The following is a 23,349-nucleotide window of genomic DNA, read 5'->3' as shown; positions in this document are numbered from 1 at the left end:
CTTAACAGTCCTTCCGTGGATGTATAAAGAGTCCTTCAGGCTGCTACAACAAGCCAGCTGTTGCGTTGGCTAATGCAAGGACCTATCTACTGCTGCTACTCTGCCTTACAGTGGAGAGAATTGACGATGAATTCTGGAAACTATCATTGGACCAACTCCATGTCAATATTGCATTCTGGTTGTTGATTGGTTAGGGAGGCCGTCCTCCCTTGGAGCATCATTTTGTGAGAGAGAAAAAATATGTTGTAAATAATACTGAGATTTGGTAATGGTTAATTTCAACCAAATATTCTTTTTTATATTTTGATCTCCCTCTTGCCTCTCAAAAAATAGAGGAGGATCAACCTCCTCTGCCTCTATGGACCAGCCTCCACATTCTCCTCTCAGTTGGAGAGGATAATGTTTAAGTACTCTTCTTGTGAAATCTCCTCATAAATCCTGTTACTTTGGCCAAATCTTACATTGAAAATCATAATTTTTGTAGGAAATTTCGTTGGGAGTCCATTGATACAGGTTTGAAAGTGGTCAGACTTATAGTTTAGATGTCAGAAGCCTCTGTTTGACACAAAGTTCATGCCTCCCTATTGCTTATCATTGTAAGGTGTGATGTGGCACTGCAACTTTCGGGGCTTATAAAATCCAAACCGTTCAAGTTATTACAAAGTTTTTAACTACTTTTTTTCAGCATAGTGTCATAAGTCATGTATCAAAGTTTGAAGTTGACACCCTTAATGCTCTCGGAGGAGATTGCGTTTGTTCGGGGGCCAAAATTGACAGGCTAATTGCAGACTTCCTGTTGGATTTAGGTCAGGGGTGTCAGCATATGATTTGTGGGTCTTAATGAGACGAATAATTGAGTTTTGGTTCGACCATTCTACGACATTCCTACGGGCTGTGCCAGCCATTTTAGTTACATAGGTGGCACTAGAGAGCACATTTTGGCACTTTGGGGGTTTATTTTTACATTTTATCAAATTTTTTACCAGACCTGATGTGCGTGCCAAATTTGGTGAGTTTTTGAGCATGTTTAGGGGGTCAAATTTAGGTCTGATATCCCGTAGTAATAAAGAAAGAGAAGAAGAAGAAGGTGCTCAGGCCCTAAAAAGAGGGACTTTGGCACTAAAAAGACTGTAACGTTGAAAGATATCTACTTGATTTGACTCATTTGGACGCTGAAGCTTCATATTAGCTTCAGATAAACTTTTAAATACATTTTTGCACAGAAGGAGGACTGTGGATTTTGTCCCCCATCACTTCCATTGTAAGGTCATTATGAAGGGATCTTCTAATGGTCAGTATGAACAGGAGGAATGATTACAGCAAGAAAAACAGCTTTAATGTTCTGACTGTTGGTTTAAGACAGATTGTGAACACGTCCTTTAATATTTGTGTAAACACATGAACAGACTGTCACACTGATCTACAGTTCAACAGTTTCAGCTTCACCAGGAGAAAATTCAGCTAAATGTAACTGAAAACACTCACAAAGCTACAACACTTTATTTTATTCATTGTTACTAAAAGAATAAACTTATGTGGTTAAATGAAGAATACTAACAAAAACAGATTTCTTGAAAATCTTTTTATTACATGACAGAATAATAGAACTATTACAGATATGAAACTGCAACAGTCATTAAAGGCAAAGTGAGATCTTCACTGTATCTGCAGACAGTATTCTGTGGTGCTCAGATATGGATGGAAAACTATTTAATTTTATAGTCACCGAACAGAAGAGCATCATGGAATATATATATTACAGAAACATTTTTCCTCAAAAATAACCTCGTCTTGGTCCTGAACATGACTGTTAATCATGCTGATATAAAGACAGACTCCTGGATTGTCTCACTGATGTCAACATAAGAAAATACTTCTTATTTTTTAAAAAGATTTCCACTTAGTTTTCCAGTGTATTCAGTGATTAATTATTAACATTTTTATTGTATGATTGTCAAAATGTCGTTTCCACTATTATAAATGTACAAAACTCACATATGGAAGATTTAAATTCAAATACCTAAATTAAAACACACACTTACACACTGTTAGACGTATTTCCTTTTTATGTTTGCATTTGCTGTGTTACTATTAATTAAAAACATTTTAAAGGGGAACCTTATTAAACTTTTTGTCTTTAGTAACTGAATTAATTGTTTTTTCAATACAACTCCTCACTTTGTTTTCTCTTATTTGATTGATTTGATTGATGTGGCATGAAAAATAATTACTATAATAAATGTTATTTCAAAAGAATAATTACAAAGTACTTCACAGAGAAATGGAAAAGTAATGAGACAATAAAAAGCACTTCAGTTATTAAAGACAAAAAGTTCAATAAATGTCCTTTAAACAGGCTTTTCATTTCATTTTGAAACATTGTTTTTCATTTTATGTCTTTGTTTTTGTTGTTTTAATTTAGGCATTTTAAATCTTCCATACGCCATACATACAAACAGCAGCAGACACAAAAGAAAATGAATTACAAATCTCAGATTTCCTCGTCCATAAAAAGAAATCTGACGGTTTGTTTGTGTCGTCTTTTTTCTGTCTTTCTGTTTTAATCCTAACAACCCAGGGCCTTTCTGTACGGAAGTCCTTTACTGGCAAAAAACATCAAAACATACATTATTCCGGCGTCATATTGTACAACTCATGATTCTGACTTGCTTGCTTCAGGCACTTTTACTTGGTCACATGTGGTTGTTTTAGTTTATTTCTGCTATTTGATGTCATTTTTTTTTGCAGCAGCGTTGTCGATAAAAACTTAAATTTTGATTTGAGGAAATAGATAATCACTGAGGGAAGGAATGTAGAGAATAAAATACTTCAGACATTTGGAAAAATTACACGAATATAAAGAACAAACGGTGACTAATTGTATTTGTTTTTAACTTGCAGTCCGCTTCGTTTTCTGGGCATAAAAGTTAAAATATAAACCATCTTTTTAAAATGTTTCACTGTGCTGACAAGAGTTTTAACTTCTCAGATGTTTGGCGCGTCTCTACACCCAAAATATTAAAGGAATATTTCACCCAAATGCTGCAACTTATTGGTGCTGGAAAAATAATGTAATTCAATCAAGTTACATTAAATTTTAATTTGATAATAATCAAGAATAATATCAGAACATCCTGAACAAAACAAATCTCAAAAGGAAGTTTGAATAAAAATAAATTCTGTTTAATTTGGACTAATAAGCAAAACAAAATAAAATTTTTGCCCACAAAGTTCCTTTAAAGTTTTAGGAGTAATAAGACTTTAAAACCTGATTAGACTGATGTGAAGAAAAGATCAGAAACACAATCAGGCTGTTTCCTCATAAAATCACAATCATTTCCTTCATTAAACACTAAATTTAAAAACATACAAAGTGATTAAGACGAGAGTTAAAATCAGTGGAAAAGTTTGGTGTGAAGACAAAAACCACAAAACTAAAAAAAATCTTTCTCTTAATAATTTTCACAATCACAAAAGTTTCAGAATATAAAACAATATAAAAATACACATTTCAGCGTAAATATACGTATGAAACAGGTGAAATTAGAAACAAAGGCACATCCCCAACCGATTATTATTTAAGGTCTGACAGATGTTTCAGATGAATGAAATATTTCAGGTCGTCCATGTTTATCTACCTCATCAGGGTCAACAAGGTGCTTCTGGCAAAGGATCATGGGAAAGTTTGCGCAGCTGTGTGTTGATGTGTTGATGTGGGTCTGAAGGAACTCCGACACTCAACAAAGAAAAACTTATTTCATGCTTCGGGCTGTTTGCAGCAGAAGAGACTCAACATCTGGACGCACGTTTTTTTAATAATTCTTCTCATCCGTGATTGTTTATTTTAAACAAACTGCTTTTAAAACAACTACAAGGAAAATATCTTAATAGTGTGACAGCAGTGATCTGGACCTCGTTTCCCAAAAGCATCGTAACTGAAAGCTCTTAGAAATGATTAATGAGAGACTCGGCTGAAAGCATCTTAAGAAGCTGCAGGAGAAACATAACAGAAACATGTTTTATTGAAGTTTTCATCATTTTTGAGTCTTTACTTTTATCATGAACACTGACGTTTGATGTGAAATGAGTCACGATGACGTTTAGATTAGAAATAAAATTAAACCAACACGCAAAAATTAATTCAACAACTCATCTGTCAGTTTGTGTCGTCATCTCTTCTCCCTCTTCATCATCATATCTTCATCTCCTCTGGCAGTAATGACACCTCCCTGATGGTATATTTTCATGGTTATCTTGTCTTTTCTTTCTATTTATGGCTCGTATGTTGTTTTCCACACGCTTACATTCAGCAGCTCTAATACAGGAATGACTGAAGAATATTAATGAAAGTTACAGGAAGTTCATCTGCTTCATTTCAGTTTAATCTGATCTTCAGAGTAACGTCGTCCTCCAGCAGCAACATGACGGTAAAAGACTGTTTACTGCTTCGTTTCAAGAGGAAAACATGATTTATGCAGTTTATAACACACTTTGTAATGTGAGTATTTTTTATATACAGACAGTTAAATATGCAAAGTTACTATCAGCTGTATTTATCATCATCTTCAGCTCTGAAGTAATCAATCATTATCAGGAAACGAGGCCCAGGTTGGCAGAGAAAATGTCTCTGCACAGAATTTAAATTGAGCTCAACAGAAATGAATAATAATCCACAATAATCCAGAAGAGAAACATGAGTCGACAGCTCCACCTGCTGGACACTTTACATCATCACAATAACCTGAAATAAACCTGATCAACTCATCTGCTCAGATGTGACCTGTCGCTGCTGTCTGGAGGTCAACGTGAAGAGTTTTCTGTGTTTATATTTTTTATATCAAAAAATCGACGTCTGCAGATTAAAGATTTCCTTTGTTGAGTTCGGTTCCTTCGTCTCGTCACAAACTTCAACATCTTCTGGTTTTTAGATCTGAGCGGTCGTGAGGCGTTCAGGGCCGTCACACAAAAACAAATGACAAGAACATCATTAATGTTCATTATTACCGCTTATAACCAGTGATTTTTCTTTTTGATATTGTTTCATTTTTGACCTGCAGCAAAAATAATCAGGGATTAAAAATCTGTTTGGAGTTTATGACACAGTATTGATTTTTGTGTTAATAAATTTCATGATATTGAAAAACAGATCAGCTACAATAAATCCATATGTTGTCCAGCTCTAATTCACTGCATCGCTTAAAATCTTAAAAAATAAACTTTAAAGCAGAATATTTAGTGGTTTGATGGTTTTAGTGTCTCTGCTCTTTGTTACAAAATGTCTTTAAGTCTTTTAAAAAAACATCTGGAAATTTAAAATCAAGGACAGAACAGCTGCTGGTTTCTGCTGACAGACGCTCTGAGCTGTGATTGATTCGTTATTGACTGACCGATAATCGCAGCGCAGAGCGTCCTCAGCTGTGGGAAATGACGAGTAAAAACAGGATTACAAAATGACTTTAGAAACGGACGTCAGGTCAGCTGTCTGTAGCCGAAGCTCCGCCCCCCTGCCGCCACGTTTAAGGAATAGTGCGTAAAATAATCTGACCTCTGAGTGCAGTGTACAAATGCACACGTATGACCGTGAAAACAGACTTATTCTGCTCCGTTGGTCTGCGTGTTGAGTTTCTCCGTCTCTGAAGGAGCCTCCACCGACGCCGGGGCCCCGTTAACGGGCTCCGGCTTCCCGCCTTTCTTAAAGGGAATCCCATTGTTCTTCACGAACAAGCCCAAGTCGGCGGCAAACGCCAACGTCGCCATGAAGCCAAATGCCTGCACGAGGAAACGAAAACAAAAATGATCTTAAAGGAAAACCAAACACCTGATAACAGAGGAGGAGGAGGAGAAGGAGAGAAGGAGGTGGAGAAGGAGAGAAGGAGGTAGAGGAGGAGAGGAGGAGGTAGAGAAGGAGAGAAGGAGGTGGAGAGAAGGAGGTAGAGAAGGAGAGAAGGAGGTGGAGAAGGAAAGGAGGATGTAGAGAAGGAGAGAAGGAGGTGGAGAAGGAGAGAAGGAGGTGGAGAAGGAGAGGAGGTAGAGAAGGAGAGGAGGAGAGAAGGAGGTGGAGAAGGAGAGAAGGAGGTGGAGAAGGAGAGAAGGAGGTAGAGAAGGAGGTAGAGAAGGAGAGAAGGAGGTAGAGAAGGAGAGAAGGAGGTAGAGAAGGAGAGAAGGAGAGAAGGAGAGAAGGAGGTGGAGAAGGAGAGAAGGAGGTGGAGAAGGAGAGAAGGAGGTAGAGAAGGAGGTAGAGAAGGAGAGAAGGAGGTAGAGAAGGAGAGGAGGAGGTAGAGACGGAGAGAAGGAGGTAGAGAAGGAGAGAAGGAGGTAGAGAAGGAGAGGAGGAGGTGGAGAAGGAGAGAAGGAGGTAGAGAAGGAGAGAAGGAGGTAGAGAAGGAAAGAAGGAGGTAGAGAAGGAGGTAGAGAAGGAGAGAAGGAGGTAGAGAAGGAGAGAAGGAGGTGGAGAAGGAGAGAAGGAGGTAGAGAAGGAGAGAAGGAGGTAGAGAAGGAAAGAAGGAGGTAGAGAAGGAGGTAGAGAAGGAGAGAAGGAGGTAGAGAAGGAAAGAAGGAGGTAGAGAAGGAGGTAGAGAAGGAGAGAAGGAGGTGGAGAAGGAGAGAAGGAGGTAGAGAAGGAGAGAAGGAGGTGGAGAAGGAGAGAAGGAGGTGGAGAAGGAGAGAAGGAGGTAGAGAAGGAGAGAAAGAGGCAGAGAAGGAGAAAAAGAGGTAGAGAAGGAGAGAAGGAGGTAGAGAAGGAGAGAAGGAGGTAGAGACGGAGAGAAGGAGGTAGAGAAGGAGAAGGAGGTAGAGAAGGAGAGAAGGAGGTAGAGAAGGAGAGAAGGAGGTAGAGACGTAGAGAAGGAGGTAGAGAAGGAGAGAAGGAGGTAGAGAAGGAGAGGTATGAAAGTTTCTGCGTTGATGTTTTCTTACCACAGCACTTTTCTCCAGACTCGTGTCGCCGTTGTTTGAAGCAAAAACGATGGAGGCGATCAAGAACAACAGAGCGATGATACCAGTGTACAAAAAGTCCTGTCAACAGAAGAAGAAGAACAGCAGGTTACATTCACCTCCACATCGACTCCTTCACTTGCTCCTTTTCCTTCCATCTTACTCCCGCTGGAGGTCTCTGTGTTTCCCCTGTTTGACAAACAGCTGCACATGAATAAAAACCTGCTTTCTGCAAAAATGTATAATAATATATACTGTGGATTTTGGCCTCCATCACTTCCATTGAAAGCACATTTGAAGGATCTTTTAATATCCAGTATGAACAGGAGGAATGATTACAGACACCTGGCTGCTGGTTTAACACACTGGGAACACTGGGAATCTGTTCTTTACGAGACAGGTATAGCAGAGAGAATGTAGTTTTCACACCAGTCCAGCAGGTGGCGCAGGTGAGCTGTCAACCACCAGTCAAACCAAAGAAGAAGAGAAGCTGCTAGCTGCTGTTAGCTGCTGCTAACTCTGCAGCTTGTGTTGACATGTAAAACCACATATTAATGTGCCGCCACAGTGTTTAGTTAATGGTTGTAGGTTTCTTGGCGATGCCGTGGCGGTGCTGTGTTCCCGGGTGTAAAGGCTACGACGAGGCCAAGTCCCTGGGGGTTGTGTTCCACGGTTTACCGACCAGAGACCCGCCGCGCTGCCGGACATGGCTGAAAGCCATCCAGAACCCCCGCTTACACGAAGACATGCCGGCCTCTAAATATAGCGGGGTGAGGGTGTGCAGCCTGCACTTCCAGCCGGAGGACTACGAGGAGGACTTCCGAGCTAAAATACTCAACACCCCGCCCAAACCGACGCTGAAGAGCGGCGCTGTGCCTTCCGTGTTCCCCGGGAGAGAGCACCGTGAGCCCGGCAGCGCGGACGCTTCTCCCCCCGCTGCGAAGAGAAGCAGAACTCCGGTAAATAACTTAAATTCTTCCGCTGCTGTAAGTAACAACACATGGAAACGTTTGTTAAACGCTGTAGGCCCCGGGGCCCCCGGACAGACACGGGGCCCCCGGACAGACTCAGACACGGGGACCCCGGACAGACTCAGACCGGGGGCCCTCTGTCACAGACTGCAGGGATTAGTTGGGGTTCGACGTCACAACTAGACGATTATTTTCATCATTTTCATAATCTGACTGTTGTAGTCGCGATTAATCAATTAGTTTTTTGGTCCGTCCTCAAACGTCTCATTTTTGACTAACAATTATCATCGATTATTCTGTTCAGAGCTGCAATGATTAGTCGATGAATCGATTAGTTGCCAATTATTAAAACTATTTTGCTAATTAATTGATCGCTTTGATCCTTTTTTAAACCAAAACTGTTCCAAAACATCTGGTTCCAGTTTTTGAAATGTGAGTATTTTGTGGTCTCTTCAGTCATCTGACGGTAAACTGAGACGCTGTGATAGAAAACTGAACTTCACGTCAGATCTTCTGCAGTTTACATAATAATATTAATAATAAATAATAATGGATTTAATTTGTACCACTTTTCATGTATAGTGAAACGCTGTATTACATTTGATATGTGTACATTTATAGATAGTCCTTCAATTATATCCAATTTTTCTTTTAACGTGTGTATATATATTTTAAATTTGATTTAATCTGTCTAAGCTGCTGTTTATTGATCATGTTGTTGTTGTTGTTTACAGGCGGCGTCTGCAGCTGCAGGCTCCTCACAGTCGCTGCCAGCAGATGAGAGTTTCTGCATCGTGGTGTCAGTCGACCCGCTGGAGTTCAACTCTACACCGACGTCTGACTCTGACGACGACGACGACGCCGACAAAGACTGTACGATTGTTTACTATCGCAACTTAATGGAGCTTTTCAAAATGTGTCAGACATGCGGGCAGCCAATCACAGACAAGGAGGTTTTCCACTCAGGAGCTCAGATGAGGGTGAAGTGGAGCTGCGTCGGCGGACACTCCGGGACGTGGAGGTCCTCGCCTCACCTACGACAGGTGCTTCCATAAAATCCACCAAAGAGCTGCTGCTGCTGCTGCTTCTGGACCTTCATCAGCAGAACGTTTACAGAGAAACGGACTAAACTCACGAGTGTTCAACTCATGAAACAAAGAACTTTTTTTTTTTAACAGTTGGATGCAGCGTCGTTCGTCTCCACCTTCAGTCCAGACTGGTGCAGGTCAGTTTGTGTTCATCAGAAATTCTTTTATACATTATTCCAACATACCAGACCTTTTGTCTCTGGTCTTAACCAGAGAGGAAGTTTAATAACACTTTAACACATCAATGAAAACTGTGACAAGTTCTTTGTGTCATATTAGCTTCAGCTGAACGTCGACTGTCGTCTCTGCAGCGCGACTACGTCGAAATCAACTTTAAATTCTGCATTTAATTAGTTCCTGACTGTGTCGACACACAGAGACGGTCTGTTCTCACACAGCTAAACTCAAGATATATTTATTCTCATTTACATATTTTATTCTGTTTCTGTTGAGATGGTGTGAGATGTTGATCATGTGTTCATAAATACTTCCTGTTAACCAGCAGCCGTTACTAGACTGCAGATAAACAACAGTTCATAATGTTTCCGGCAAAGATATCTACTGGATTTGACTCATCTGGACGCTGAAGCTTCATATTAGCTTCAGATAAACTTTGAAATACATTTTGTCCTCCATCACTTCCATTGTAAGGTCAGTATGAACAGGAGGAATGATTACAGCGAGATAAACAGCTTCCTGACTGTTGGTTTAAGACAGACTGTGAATCTGCTCTTTAAAGTTTTATGATCATGACGCCGTCTGATAAAACTACAGCAGCTCTTCGGCTGTATTGACATTTAAACTGAGGTTGAATATTAGATAACAGTATATTACATATATATATATTCATGGCGCCAGTCTCGTGTTAAGAGACAAACAGGAAGCAGATCCTAAATGTAAACCATCAGAATCATTGATCAGCAGTCATAATAATTAGTATTAATGTGTTTTTCTGTAGGTGACGAGACCTCTGAAGACACGGTGCACCATGACGGACACAGTTAAGACTTTTATCCACCTGAGTGTGGATTCTGGGAGAGACTTCATGTGATTCAGGTGTTTGTGAGTCTGCAGCTGTTCCTCCTTTTCTTACAGATTTTGGTAAATAAATGTTGGAAACAAACACTGATGAAGCAGCTGTTGATATTTCGTCTGTATCGATGGATTCAATCTGAGACTGTGATCAGACTTTTCAGAATAAAAGTGTCTTACTGCTGCTGTTGTTGTTATTTTGTTCAATAAAGTTTCTATTATAAAACTGATCCGTCTACAGCTCTTCTGTGATGAATTATATTATAGAAGCTACTAAAGCTGCAACTAATGATTATTTTCATTATTGATCAATTATTTTGTCAATAAAACATCAGAAAATGGTGAAAAAAGCTCTGAAACTCCCAAATATTACATTAACATGCAAGAAAAGCAACATTTTTGAGCTTTTAACCTTCAAATGTTGCTTTAAAAATAAGTGAAATGATTATTAGATGATTTAAAATAGTTGTTTATCAGTGAGCTTTAGTGTCTGATGGAGGATATAACTGTGAGAGCAGAAGACTCGTACCAGGACAGGCCAGCAGGTGATGCCGACCCTCGTGTGCAGGTTGGTGGAGAGGAGGATGAGGAGCAGCAGGGTGAAGAGGAAGGCCGTGCAGCTGACGAACTCAAAGAAGTAGAGCGCGGTGCAGCTCCTGCAGCTGTTGACCACTTCCTCCTGGATGAAGGCCACGAGGGAGAGGAGCTGACGGAGAGAGAGAGAGAGAGAGACGGACACATTAAAATCCCTCCGACACATTGATGATGATGATGATGATGATGCTTCTCTCACTAGAACTTAATATAATATTTAGATTAAGGCTGCGACTAACCGACAGCGGTCTGTAGATTATTGATGTCATCATGCTGCAGATCTGCTGCGACTCTCAGCTGAAGACTTTTCTGTTTGCCGCCTTTTATTAAACCACATTTGAGGTTTTTTATTTCCAAATTTAGTCTTTTTACTTGTGTTGATGCCTTTTATGCTCTATGTGAAGCACTTTGAATTGCCTTGTTGTTGAAATGTTACCGTACAAATAAACTTGAAACCAAACTGATATTCAGCTTTTTAAATCACATAAAGAAGAAGGAAATCAGAAAATCAACTAATCAATCAATCATTTAAGTACTTATAATGAGTACTACATAAGTACTACAAAATGAGCAGCAGCCACCAGCCAGCGGTGATCAGCTGGTGAACTTTGAACATTCACCAGTGGACAATAAAGTTAACTGAGCATCCTGCATGTACAGTTTATATCTGACACTGTAGGAACTCCTTCATCTCTGTTCTGGTCCTACAGTGCTGTTTTACTGTAAACACTGCAGTGAAACATCGTGACGGTATCAACACCGCCGACCTTCTACATCATTACACGGTGAACACAGAGCAGCTTCTGCCTTCATCAGCACTTCTGTTTTGACATAAAGGAAGAAACTTCTAGTGGTCACAGAGAAGCAGAGACTAGTTGTAAACCCACTGAAGTGCTGCTAAGATACATGGGGAGAGTCCGAACTCTCTGCGTTCTTCCTCACTGTCATCTTCAGTCTGCTGGTGTTTGTTGGTAGTGATGTGCAGAAGATGTTTAGAGGCCTGTTAAGAGTTCAGTATGGCTGTTGTTATGTTCTGTATGTGTTTGTTCTGCAGATTAAACTCAATATAAAGTCATCCAGTCTAGAGATCAATCCATCAGTTTCATCAGGGATCAATTTTACAAGTATGAATGTGTTTGTAGAATCTCAGAGACTCTGAGCTGCATTAAAGTGATTTCAAGTCGACTCTCTGAAACTTTGAACAACCTGCTTTTGTTTACAGTTTAAACAGCTGCAACATGCAGGAAATACAAGCTGATCATGGTGTGAAGTCATTTAAAGGACGATTATCTGTCTTAAACCAACAGTCAGAACATTAAAGCTGTTTTTCTTGCTGTAATCATTCCTCCTGTTCATACTGACCATTAGAAGATCCCTTCATAATGACCTTACAATGGAAGTGATGGGGGACAAAATCCACAGTCCTCCCTCTGTGCAAAAATGTATTTAAAAGTTTATCTGAAGCTAATATGAAGCTTCAGCGTCCAAATGAGTCAAATCAAGTAGATATCTTTCAACGTTACAGTCTTTTTAGTGCCAAAGTTCCTCTTTTTGTTACTATACTTCCACCTGCAGCTCAACAGGGAAACACTGTCCGAGGAAACACAAAGAGGGAATTTGATGCTAAAAAGACTGTAAATGTGTCAGATATCCACTTGATATGACTAACTCAGACTGCTGAAGCTGAATAGAAGCTTCACACAGACTTTTAAACGACTGTGTGGACACACTGTGGATTTTGGCCTCCATCACTTCCATTGAAAGCACATTTGAAGGATCTTTTAATATCCAGTATGAACAGGAGGAATGATTACAGCGAGGAAAACCTCTTTCACTTTTCATATGACTGATATAATTTAGTTTACTCCCAGTCTGAGCAGATACTGGGACATTAAACCAGTATATAAACACACAGAGTGCCTCTGACTCATTAAAAGTGAAGTGACCGTTATGGTGGAACTGCTCCAACCTTTCGGCTGTGTGGGCGGCGGCCGTTTCCCAGAGCGCCAAAACGCAGCATGTGGGCGTCCTGGGTGTGTCTGAACCACACTGCTGCTGAGTCAGCAGAAAGAAGAAGAAGAAGCAGTTCTCTACAGACAGATTAAAATGGTACAATCCAGAGGAAGCCACGCCCACCAATAACATTTAACACAGGGGACAGGAAGCTGCTGGAATCATCAACGCCGTCAGTCCAAACATGAAACTCATGTGGTGAAAGTCAGTAAATCATCAAGTTCATCAAGCCACAAGATGTCAGAGGAACTGTGACTGTTTCTCATCACGTACATACAGTGACTCAATAATCATATATCCTCAACAGAATGAACTAAACACCAGTTTCAGTCTGTTCGTTTCTCAGCTGCTTCTTTTGATGCATATTTTCAACTGTGTTTCTGTATGAAACCAACAGGAAACTTGTATAATGAATGACTCTCTCTCTTAGATATATAATAATAAATGATCTACACATGAAGTAAAAGTGAAAGTGAAGGTCCAGGATCAGGATCAGTTGACTGTTAACATCTTATTAGTTTGTCATTAACCTGTAAAACACTTTGAAACTTGCACAAAAGGATCTGTACAAATAACTAGTGTTCTCTTGATGAACCGATTAGTTGTTTGGTTTATAAAAAGTCAGAAAATGGTGAAAAATGTGTATCAGTGTTTCCTAAAGACGACGTCCTCAAATGTCTTGTTTTGTCCACAACTCAAAGATCTTCAGTTTACTGTCATAGAGACTAAAGAAACCAGAAAATATTCACATTTAAGAAGAAGAAAACAATGAATCAACTATAATAGTTGCTGATTACGCGAGGAGGCCTTTCAAGCGTGTGAACATGAGGAAAGCAGCAGGACCAGATGGTATCAGCGGGCTGGTCCTCAAATTATATGCTGACCAACTAGCGTCATTGTTCACAATCATATTCAACCTGTTCCCGGCTCAGTCTGTCACACCCACGAGCTTCAGGGAGTTCACCATCATTCCTGTGTACAAGAAAACAAGACCAGTCCTCCTGAATGACTGCAGCCCCAGTGGCGTTAACCTCTCTAGTGATGTACCGCTTTGAACAGCTGGTTCTTTGATCAACCAATCGACACAAGACGCCGTAGCACACGTCCTCCACACCAGCTCATCTCACCTGAACAGGACAGGAGCTATATGAGATTACTGTTCATTGACTACAGTTTAACACCATAGTTCCCTGCAGGCTGGGAACCTGGATTAAACACCTCCTGACGGGCAGACTTAACAGGTGGTGTTACCCTCGTCTTTAACACCGGAGTACCCCAGGGCTGCGTGTTGAGCCCCCTGCTGTACTTCCTGTACACACACACGACTGTGTAGCCGCTTTCGACCCCAACACTGTCATCATGTTTGCTGAAGACGCAGCTGTGATGGACCTGATCACAGATAACAATGAGATGGCCTACCTTCAGGCCTATCAGAAGGAAGTAGAGGACCTGACCTGCTGGTGTCAGGACAACAACCTGCTCCTGATCATCAGCAAGGACAAGGAGCTGATAGTGGACTTTGGGATGAAGCAGGGAAGGAACTACACCCCCCTCTTAATACCAACGGGTCCTCAGTGGAGACGGCGGACAGCTTCAGGTACCTTGGTGTCCACACCACTGAGGGCCTGACCTGGACGCTTTTATTACTCTTCCTGCTCTATTGCAACTCTCTTTAATGCACAAACTGAAGGAAGTGGCAGGATTACATTTCACTGTGACTGTACATGTGACAAATAAACTCGATTGATTGACTTTCATAAACGAATATAAAATCTTGGAGTTTTAAGGAGTTAAGCTAAGTTCATTTCCTTGCTGTTTTCTCTCTCTACTGTATATTTGGTCGTGTGGTAAACCAAACTAAACTCCACACATTACAGTTCACTTTACACAACCAGCTTTTACTGCAGGAATACTTCAGAGTGTGTTTGGCGAGCTGAACATCTGGTTATAAAAAGTCATGTTTCCTTCAGACGGAGACAAACTCCCCACCACAGATCTAAAAACAGAGCGTCTGACGTCAGGAGCAGTGGGAGCTCTCCTCACCTTCTAACAAACCACTTTAACTAAACAGACTGAAGCTGCTGGACGGAGGCAGCTCTGACATGACAAGAGGCCTTAAAAACTCTGGGGAAGCACATACAGAAACTCTGTTCAGGGACACAAAGCAGGGCAGGTTTTATTCTGATTTAGGTTTAGATCTGACTCCTGGTCTGATGATGTAGGGTGCAGACACGAGGCAGAAGCACTTTCTACTGAATAACTGAATGAATCCTCTCATGATATTCCATCAGGGAGGCGTCTGATCATCTCATGTGTCCGTCCTATACGCCTGAGGTTGGATGATACGACCACCTGTGTGCAGTAACGTTAGCCTGCTCAAAGAAAATGAGCGGCTGCAGGAGTGAACCCGAGCGAGAGGAAACTGTCACCGAAGATGTAATGAGGGACCTCGACAACCTTGGCTTTAACATGGACTTGGCCAGCCAGACTGCTCATCACCGCCAAAGATGGCGGCAAGAGGGGGCTATCATCTGATCGGGAGGACGGCGAGTTCCTGACCAAACACCGGTGTCGTGTGGCTGAAGATGTGGGGGAGGAGGGGAGGGTGGGGGGATAACACCAACAAGCCTGAAGCCTGAATGATAATCTGCCAGCTCACACCAACAACTGACGACTTTTCTGAGGGCAGGACAGAACCTGCTGAGGTTAACTGTGGGTGCCCGGCCCAAACATCCAGCCAGAGTCATGAAGAACCATCTTCATCAAGAAGAAGAACAAGGAGTCCTGCAGCAGATGGTCTCTGATGTCAACATCATGGAGTCAAAGACCTGCCGAGTACCTGAAACACTGAGAACTGCTGCTGTTTACTCAACTTTGGATCAAGTTAACTGATCAATAACAACTATTCATGGACGCATCATCACCTAAAACCTTTGCACAGTTCTGTAGCTTAAACTGAGTTTTGCTGAACTGCATGGAAATGTTAAAAACAAGATTTGATAAAAATGCTTCTGATTGACGGACTGAAGTATAAAGTCTGATCTGCAGGTCAGTGATGCGAGCAGCATGCAGATGGTGGGTGGGGGCGGCGGGCGGATGCAGCCTCTCCCCCAGCTGTTGCGACAGCGGCGGAGGTCTGCAGCTCAGAGATCTGCTAACGACAGCTCTCTGTCAGCTCCGCAGCAGCTTTCACTTCCCAGTCTGCAGCTTCCTGAGAAGCTGGTGCAGGAGGAGGAAGAAGGAGTCACGGCGAGGTCGCTCTGCTCATTCACACACCGACGGCTCTGCAGAGGGAAGCGTCTGCAGATACATAACTGTGTTACTTCACTACCTCCGTCTGTATGATGACACATCAAAAAAAAAAAAAAATCAGGACTCTGTTGCTTCATATTGAGAGAAGAACAGAACGCTGGACTGTTCTCCATCAGCAGCTCCTAACTCACAAGATATTTCAACACATAATGATAAATTATCACTCTTTATGATGGAACAATCATTAAAAGGAACTCTGTGGAGATTCATTAATATAAATCTGCTGTTAAACTGACAGGAAACAGTTTCACATGATACACTGAATAAAACTTCACTCTGTCTGCACGACAATAACTGATAAAAATGTATCGTCATACTGAAAACTGTCCAGTTCAGGATCTGACGGCATGAATCAGGCTGAGATCATCACATCTGAACATCATTTCAACTGTCTGCATGTGTTTCTCTGACAACAACGACTGCTCTAAACAGACAAAAACTACAAATTGTTAATAACCTTAAACCTGATGTTTTTGTCCATCAGAAACAAGCAGTGAACTCAACTCTGACTCATCATCAGCTTTTAAGTTGATATATTGAACTTATTTCCACATCCAGCAGTTACGGAGCAACATTATCATCCATGTGGAGTCGTGTTTCTGTCCACCTGGTGAATGTGAGTCCAATATATATTATTGAGCAGGTAGTGTTCAGGGGCTTTTTACAGCTTTTTCTCTCTGAAAACGACGCTATGAGACGCTGAGAGTGAATCAGAACAGTAAAGTTGCAGTCGGACAGATAAACAATGAGCTGAAACTCACTATAAAGCTCCGTAAAGCCGAGAGGAGCTGCAGAGTCTCTGATGATTCTCTGTAGGTTCATCACTACGAGCCACAACCAAGACATTACTCACTGTATAGATCAGACTGAGGAGCAGAGGAATAACCAACACATTACTCACTGTATAGATCAGACTGAGGAGCAGAGGAATAACCAACACAGTACTGACTGTATGGATCAGACTGAGGAGCAGAGGAATATTGATTATAGCAGCTTTAAATATTTTGTGGTTGTTTTAAATTCAAATGTGATTTAAAGTGTTCATATTATCATCATCAGTGTCGTATCACTCAGATATTTATTCAGCATTGAAGGGTTTATACAGTATATTTATGGACTCGTGTCGGAGGTGGACGTCACCTCCATGAAAACAAGGCCAGTTGCCGTGACGACCGCATGGTCCCATATAGATGCAGCAAATCTTTAAAATACTCGACCGGAGCTGCTTTCAGCATTTTAATAAACATCAAATTTAAAATGTGGTTAAAATCTGCTCAGATATGAGATACATTTGTTTGTAGTGTTTTATTGATTATTATTATTATTTTGATTATAACTCTGCTATGTTTGAAGAGTTTTATCCTTTTTGTCAGTTTTACGTTGTATCAGGTCGACAGGTGTCAATTAGCTGTTGAGCTAACGGGCCAAACATTTACACTGATGATGTTAAAATGCTAATATTGATTAAAGTGCATTTTCCATAATCAATCAATTAATCAATCAATAAATAAATAAAATATCTACTAAACTGTCTCCTGATTTGTGATGCATTCTGGGAAAGTTTCTTACAGGGTTGCAACTATTGATTATTTCATTAGCAAATATTTTCTCAATTAATTGATTAGTTGTTTGGTCCATAAAATTTCAAAAGACAACGTCTTCAAATGTTTTGTTGTCAACTCAAAGATCTTCAGTTTACTGTCAGAGAAAATATTCACATTAAGAAGCTGAATCAGAGAATTTGGACTTTTTTTCTTTAAACAATTCTCAAAACAATGAATAAATTATAAAAATAGTTGGTGATTAATTTTCTGTTAACTGAATAATAATTAATTGCTGCAACTCTGCTTTCTTATAAACTTCAAACCTGCGAGTTTCAGTCTGCAGAGTTTAAAGCAGAAATATTAAAGATATTTACTGTTTCTCTGAACTTGTGTCTGTCTGAAGGTCGTCTGCTGACCTCTCAGGTTAGTCAGAGGGATCAGCTGAACAACGAGCTTCCTCTTTAAAAGATAATTGTGTTTTAGTATAATTGTTACAGACAGTCTGATGGTCTGTTCAGTGTCTACTGCTGCTTCAACAGTAATAATCCTTAATGTTCTCCTGTGTCTTTGTGTTCTTGAGTGAACCATTCAAACTAACTGCCTTCACTCCTCACTGTGTTTGTGGTCTCAGCCTGTATTTTGCCCACAAACCAGTTTAACGCCCCGTCTGGTTTTAAACTGGTCGTCTTTCCTCTCAGGCAGCTTCTGCTTCTCTTTATTTCTAAGACTCACAGACAACAGCACAGTTTATTTAGAGGCTGTTTGTACAAAATAAAGTGAAGCTCAGAGGGAAACATGTGAAAACGTTCTGTTTCTGCAGCCAAAGTGAAAACAAACATGAAGTTTAACTGCAACTGAGACTGACGACTGCTTTCATTTTCAGTTCATTTCTTTGTTCTCAGTCAATAAAATGTCCCCCGGGATCTCCTGCAGTCAGTTGAGCTACAGTAATAAACAGCCTGCAGGACTTTTATCATCATAAACAACATAAACTCCTCTCACTGATCGATCTGATATCTGCAGACTGCTGCTAGCTAGCGTTAGCTAGCATTAGATTCCTGCCAGGAAGAGACAAACTGAACAAAGAAGAATCTGTTCAGTCGACTCTCAGAGCTCAGAAACCTCGTTAACTAACACAAACAGATCTCACATCAGTGCTCACAGTCACTTCCAGTCTGTTCTTGTTGTAGCTTTAATCATTAAATTCACTGACAGACATCCAGAAACATTGAAACAACATGGAGTCACATCAGTCCTGCTGCCTGAAGCAGGTGAACATGTTACAATTAATGTAGCAGCTTCCACCTTCGTTACCTTTATCCTATAAATGACTTTTGTCCATATTGTAATAACAACATTTCATGATTTAGAAATTTTAAAACTTTCAAAAGTTAAAAATGTGAAGATTGTCAGGTTGTGCAGCCTCTGTTTTCTCTGGTTTCTCAGTGGATTTAAGGAGGTTTATTAGTGATCAGAGATAATGATCTCTTCAGGAAGTGTAATTCACACTGAATCATATCAATATTAATAAATCAATATACTGTATATATGTGTATTACAGAGCAGATTCATGGTCAAAGAACCATCCAGAACCAGAAGTTCCACCTGTGACGTTCATCCTGACTGAACGGAGCTTCAGTCTTCATGTCAACAGCAGCAACATGTTCACATCTCAGAATTCAGACAGTCTGAGGACACTTGAACTCACCACTTCCAAGACTTTGATCAGGAACCGGATTTTATCCAGATGTTCTGACGGAACCATGAAACAGGAGGATTTAGGGTTCGGAGCCGTCGTCGAGGAGTAAACTTCAGTCGTTGCCATGATGGAGCTGAGAGACACAACAGACAGGTAAGATACACGCCACAGACAGGTCAGATACACGCCACAGACAGGTCAGATACACGCCACAGACAGGTCAGATACACGCCACAGACAGGTCAGATACACGCCACAGACAGGTCAGTTACACGCCACAGACAGGTAAGATACACGCCACAGACAGGTCAGTTACACGCCACAGACAGGTCAGATACACGCCACAGACAGGTCAGATACACGCCACAGACAGGTCACATACACGCCACAGACAGGTCAGATACACGCCACAGACAGGTCAGATACACGCCACAGACAGGTCACATACACGCCACAGACAGGTCACATACACGCCACAGACAGGTCAGATACACGCCACAGACAGGTCAGATACACGCCACAGACAGGTCAGATACACGCCACAGACAGGTCACATACACGCCACAGACAGGTCAGTTATACTAGAGGTCACTAAAGGCAACATCTTGATAATTATCATGAAAAAAAGCTGCAATAACGATGATAAAGTGATGAATAATTTAGGATTAATGTGTGTGGATACAGCAGCAGCAGCAGCAGGACGTAACCGACGTCTGTGCGTAAAGATCGACGACGACGAGGGAATCAAACGTCCACACATGACGTGAATATGACGGCTCAGCGAGGTCATCAGTGACGTGGAATAACACAGCTGACCTTTTGAAAAAGTTACCGTCCCTCCAAATATTGTATTTATATTTCAGTACAAAAACCGAACGACCGTGTGCAGGAACAGCACGTCTGTATTCATGAGACGTGATGCCTTCGTTGTCCTTAAACTTACATAGAAGCTGTGAGTGTTCATTAGTGAGTTCTTCACTGTTGAAAATGTTGTTCTAAACAGTCATGTTTGGTGTCATGGCGTCTGGTTTTCCCTCCACCAACATAAACACATATTTCTTAGTCCAGTCATGCTGAAACTCATGTTTTTCACTGTCAACCTTTTTTTTTTTTTTTTTTTGGTATCAGATACTTTGGAACAAAACATGTGACTTTTTCATCCGGAGCTCCTACATTCAACAACAACCTCAGTAACCATAGCAACCGGTGGGCGGCTGAATGACGACAGCCACGTGTCAATCAAAAGGTGGTCGGGGTCAGGCCGCGGTTATATTTTGTTCCTGGAAAGATTTAAATTGGACTATTTGTGCTGCTCTAAAGCGACTATTTCCACTTTTATAAAAGGAAGTATGACCTCAGCTGAGACTCTGGAAGAGAAGAAACAACCAAACAGTTGTTTTTTCTCTGCAGGAAACATCATCAACACTGATTCTGACTCCACAGCTCCCAGTTAGGAGCTGACAGGACGCCGACACACAGACCCGTTAAACTACACCAAACAGCAACTAAAAGGAAAAGAACAGCAACAAACCTCAGACGTGATTACGTGCAAACAGCTGCACAAACAGTCAGCCTGAGAGGAAGCAGGTTTCTCACTGTTACTTATAACAGCAACAATCAATCTATTGATCTATTAGTTGATCAACAGAACATTTTAGTCATTTTTTAAAGCCAAAATGCCTCTTAATGCTTTTTTATACAAGTCAAACATGATAGTAAACTGATGTTGGGCTGCAAATAACGATTATTATTATTGTTATTGATTAATCTGTCCATCGTTTGATCTATAAAATGACAGAAAACAGTGAAAAATGTTTCCTCACAGTCATCAAGTTGTTTGTTTTATTAAATCAACAATCTGAAATATTCAATTCACTGTCAAATAAGACAAAGACGAGCAGAAAATCCTCTCAGTGACCGACTGCAACAGGGGAATGTTTGAAGTTTTTACTTCAAAAATGACTGAAATGATTAATCAGTTATCAATATATAGTTTCCAATTATTTTTCTGTCAATCATCTCTACTGAGAGATATAGACTAAACGATTGTTTTTTCAATAATTTAGTATATTAATGCCGTGATGTCATCACAACCCTTTAAAACTCTAATTTATTCAGTTTTCTGTCACATAAGAGAAAAAACAAAACAGAAAATCTTCTCATCTGAGCTGCAGAATATTTATTGTTTAACACGTATATCATAAATCATAATAATTTAATGAGTAATTATCGTTGCAGCTGCTCACTGAAGTCTATTTTTATCTCTTTACTCTCATCTTCACATATAAACAAACGTTTAAGGTGATTTTCTTGGTTCAAGAGACACTGTGATTAAAACATGACAGAAACATGACTGACAGTAGTTCTGCTCTGCTGTAACATCTTATAACACCGTTCATACGTGTTTTACTGAATTTTTACATGTTCTTGTAAAAACAGTCAAGAGTTGTCAAGAAATGAAGAAGTGAACTTTGATTTTTGCTCCTTGGAAGTTTGAGCTTCAGCTGGTGTAAATATATCCAATATATACAAACATACATACAGTCATAATATAATTTAAACATTAAGAGGAAACAACATTATCTGCAATTCTATCAAAAACACTGTTTCTGTCTGTTTCAATGATCATCTGACAACACAGACAGACACAGTTCTCATACAGGCTTAAACGCTCTCTGGACATGTTCTGATGTATAAATGTAAATAATATTTTATGGCTCAGTGTCACATATAGTTTCAGAGTGAAAGTGAAACTGAGCTTCAGTGCAGGTGTGAGCAGGTGTGAGCAGGTGTAAACTGGCTCCATACACTGATAAGAGGGATTTATGGTGATAATAAAAGTGTCCGTTACTAAGGAGGTCATCCAACACCAGATGGACCAGAGAACAATATCCTTGTTATAAACTGCCACATCGCAACACCAAACTTCTTTAAAAAAAAACAGGCCTATTTAATAATAACTGCTTACAGACAAACACAGACACGATGCAGATTATAAACTGAGGCTTTTTCATAAGCGGTGGTTTGTTCCAGTAGATTCAGCTTTTGAATTATCGACAAAGCGACAGTTTATTTAACTGATATTTATAAGCCTCCGTGTATTCAGGTGTTCGAGGGGAAAAGTTCGAGCGAAGTATGAGCCGAAACAAACGGCGCTGGGTGTTTTAGATTCAAGCCGAAGCGAAGTTTGGCTCATTTAATACATTTAAAAGGATTTTAACTTGTGTTTTAAGGATAAGACGTCGCTTTCCTAAAGAAAAAAGGCGACAGTAAATTAAATCGATACCATTTTAAACGGAGTTCGGCGATAATCACGGAGGCCAAAACTAACCCGCTGAGACAGGAAGTTCGCAGAAACATAAAAACGTTAATAAAACGTGAATCTTTCAGGTTTAAACTCACCGTTCAGTTTTTTTTTCCTGTTCGCGGGAAAATAAAAAATTCTTTGACAACTTCTTGCTTTGTTTCTGCTGCGAAACGAACTTCAGAATAACTTCCGCAATAATGTCCAGACACTGACTATACTTTCTTCTTCAGTCGGAAAAATCCACTTCCGGTTCCAACTTTCAAAATTTAAAGTGTTTCGGTGATTCAGGAAGAGTTTCAGATCCGTCAAAATAAAAGTCCCGCATGAAAAAAAATCCTACTACAGTAAAAGTACATAAGTATTATGAGCTTGATGTAGTTAAAGTATTGCAGTAAACGTACATAAGTATTATGAGCTTGATGTAGTTAAAGTATTGCAGTAAAAGTACATAAGTATTATGAGCTTGATGTAGTTAAAGTATTGCAGTAAAAGTACATAAGTATTATGAGCTTGATGTAGTTAAAGTATTGCAGTAAAAGTACATAAGTATTATGAGCTTGATGTAGTTAAAGTATTGCAGTAAAAGTACATAAGTATTATGAGCTTGATGTAGTTAAAGTATTGCAGTAAAAGTACATAAGTATTATGAGCTTGATGTAGTTAAAGTATTGCAGTAAAAGTAGTGGTTTGGTCCCTCTGACTGATATATTATTATATATGACATCATTAGATTATTAATAGTGAAGCATCAGTGTTAGAGCAGCATGTTACTGTTGTAGCTGCTGGAGGTGGAGCTAGTTTACACTACTTTATATACAGTTAGCTAGTTTAGTCCAGTGGTTCCCAACCTAGGGGT

General features: G+C 40.2%; 2 protein-coding genes across 2 annotated transcripts; one reads left to right on the top strand and one right to left on the bottom strand.

Annotated features, from left to right (window-relative positions):
- Nucleotides 1-1,567: 1,567 nt before the first annotated feature.
- Nucleotides 1,568-22,746, bottom strand: cmtm6 (CKLF-like MARVEL transmembrane domain containing 6). The gene is made up of 5 exons (XM_067600311.1): nucleotides 22,589-22,746; nucleotides 19,196-19,319; nucleotides 10,554-10,730; nucleotides 6,916-7,014; nucleotides 1,568-5,769 (listed from the first exon to the last, which is right to left on the bottom strand). The coding sequence occupies exons 2-5, from the start codon at nucleotides 19,310-19,312 to the stop codon at nucleotides 5,593-5,595; spliced, it is 570 nt and encodes a 189-aa protein (XP_067456412.1). The 5' UTR covers nucleotides 19,313-19,319; nucleotides 22,589-22,746; the 3' UTR covers nucleotides 1,568-5,592.
- On the top strand, nucleotides 7,420-10,254 carry LOC137190739 (uncharacterized). The gene is made up of 3 exons (XM_067600310.1): nucleotides 7,420-7,892; nucleotides 8,639-9,129; nucleotides 9,951-10,254. Exons 1-2 carry the CDS (start codon nucleotides 7,512-7,514, stop codon nucleotides 8,957-8,959), a joined length of 702 nt encoding a protein of 233 aa, XP_067456411.1. The 5' UTR covers nucleotides 7,420-7,511; the 3' UTR covers nucleotides 8,960-9,129; nucleotides 9,951-10,254.
- Nucleotides 22,747-23,349: the final 603 nt, after the last annotated feature.

This window comes from Thunnus thynnus, chromosome 10 (assembly GCF_963924715.1).
Source record: "Thunnus thynnus chromosome 10, fThuThy2.1, whole genome shotgun sequence".
Lineage (NCBI taxonomy): Eukaryota > Metazoa > Chordata > Actinopteri > Scombriformes > Scombridae > Thunnus > Thunnus thynnus.
The sequence above is the reverse complement of the archived record's forward strand: the minus strand, read 5'-3'. Positions and strand labels throughout refer to the sequence as shown.

Excerpts from the sequence above, each read along its gene's own strand:
- cmtm6 (XM_067600311.1), bottom strand. The coding sequence starts at position 19,312 with ATGGCAACGACTGAAGTTTACTCCTCGACGACGGCTCCGAACCCTAAA. Across the intron at positions 10,731-19,195 it reads TGATCAAAGTCTTGGAAGTG|CTCCTCTCCCTCGTGGCCTT; the intron begins GTGAGTTCAAGT and ends TCTCTCCGTCAG. Across the intron at positions 7,015-10,553 it reads TCACCTGCTGGCCTGTCCTG|GACTTTTTGTACACTGGTAT; the intron begins GTACGAGTCTTC and ends TTCTGTTGACAG.
- LOC137190739 (XM_067600310.1), top strand. The coding sequence starts at position 7,512 with ATGGTTGTAGGTTTCTTGGCGATGCCGTGGCGGTGCTGTGTTCCCGGG. Across the intron at positions 7,893-8,638 it reads CGAAGAGAAGCAGAACTCCG|GCGGCGTCTGCAGCTGCAGG; the intron begins GTAAATAACTTA and ends TGTTGTTTACAG.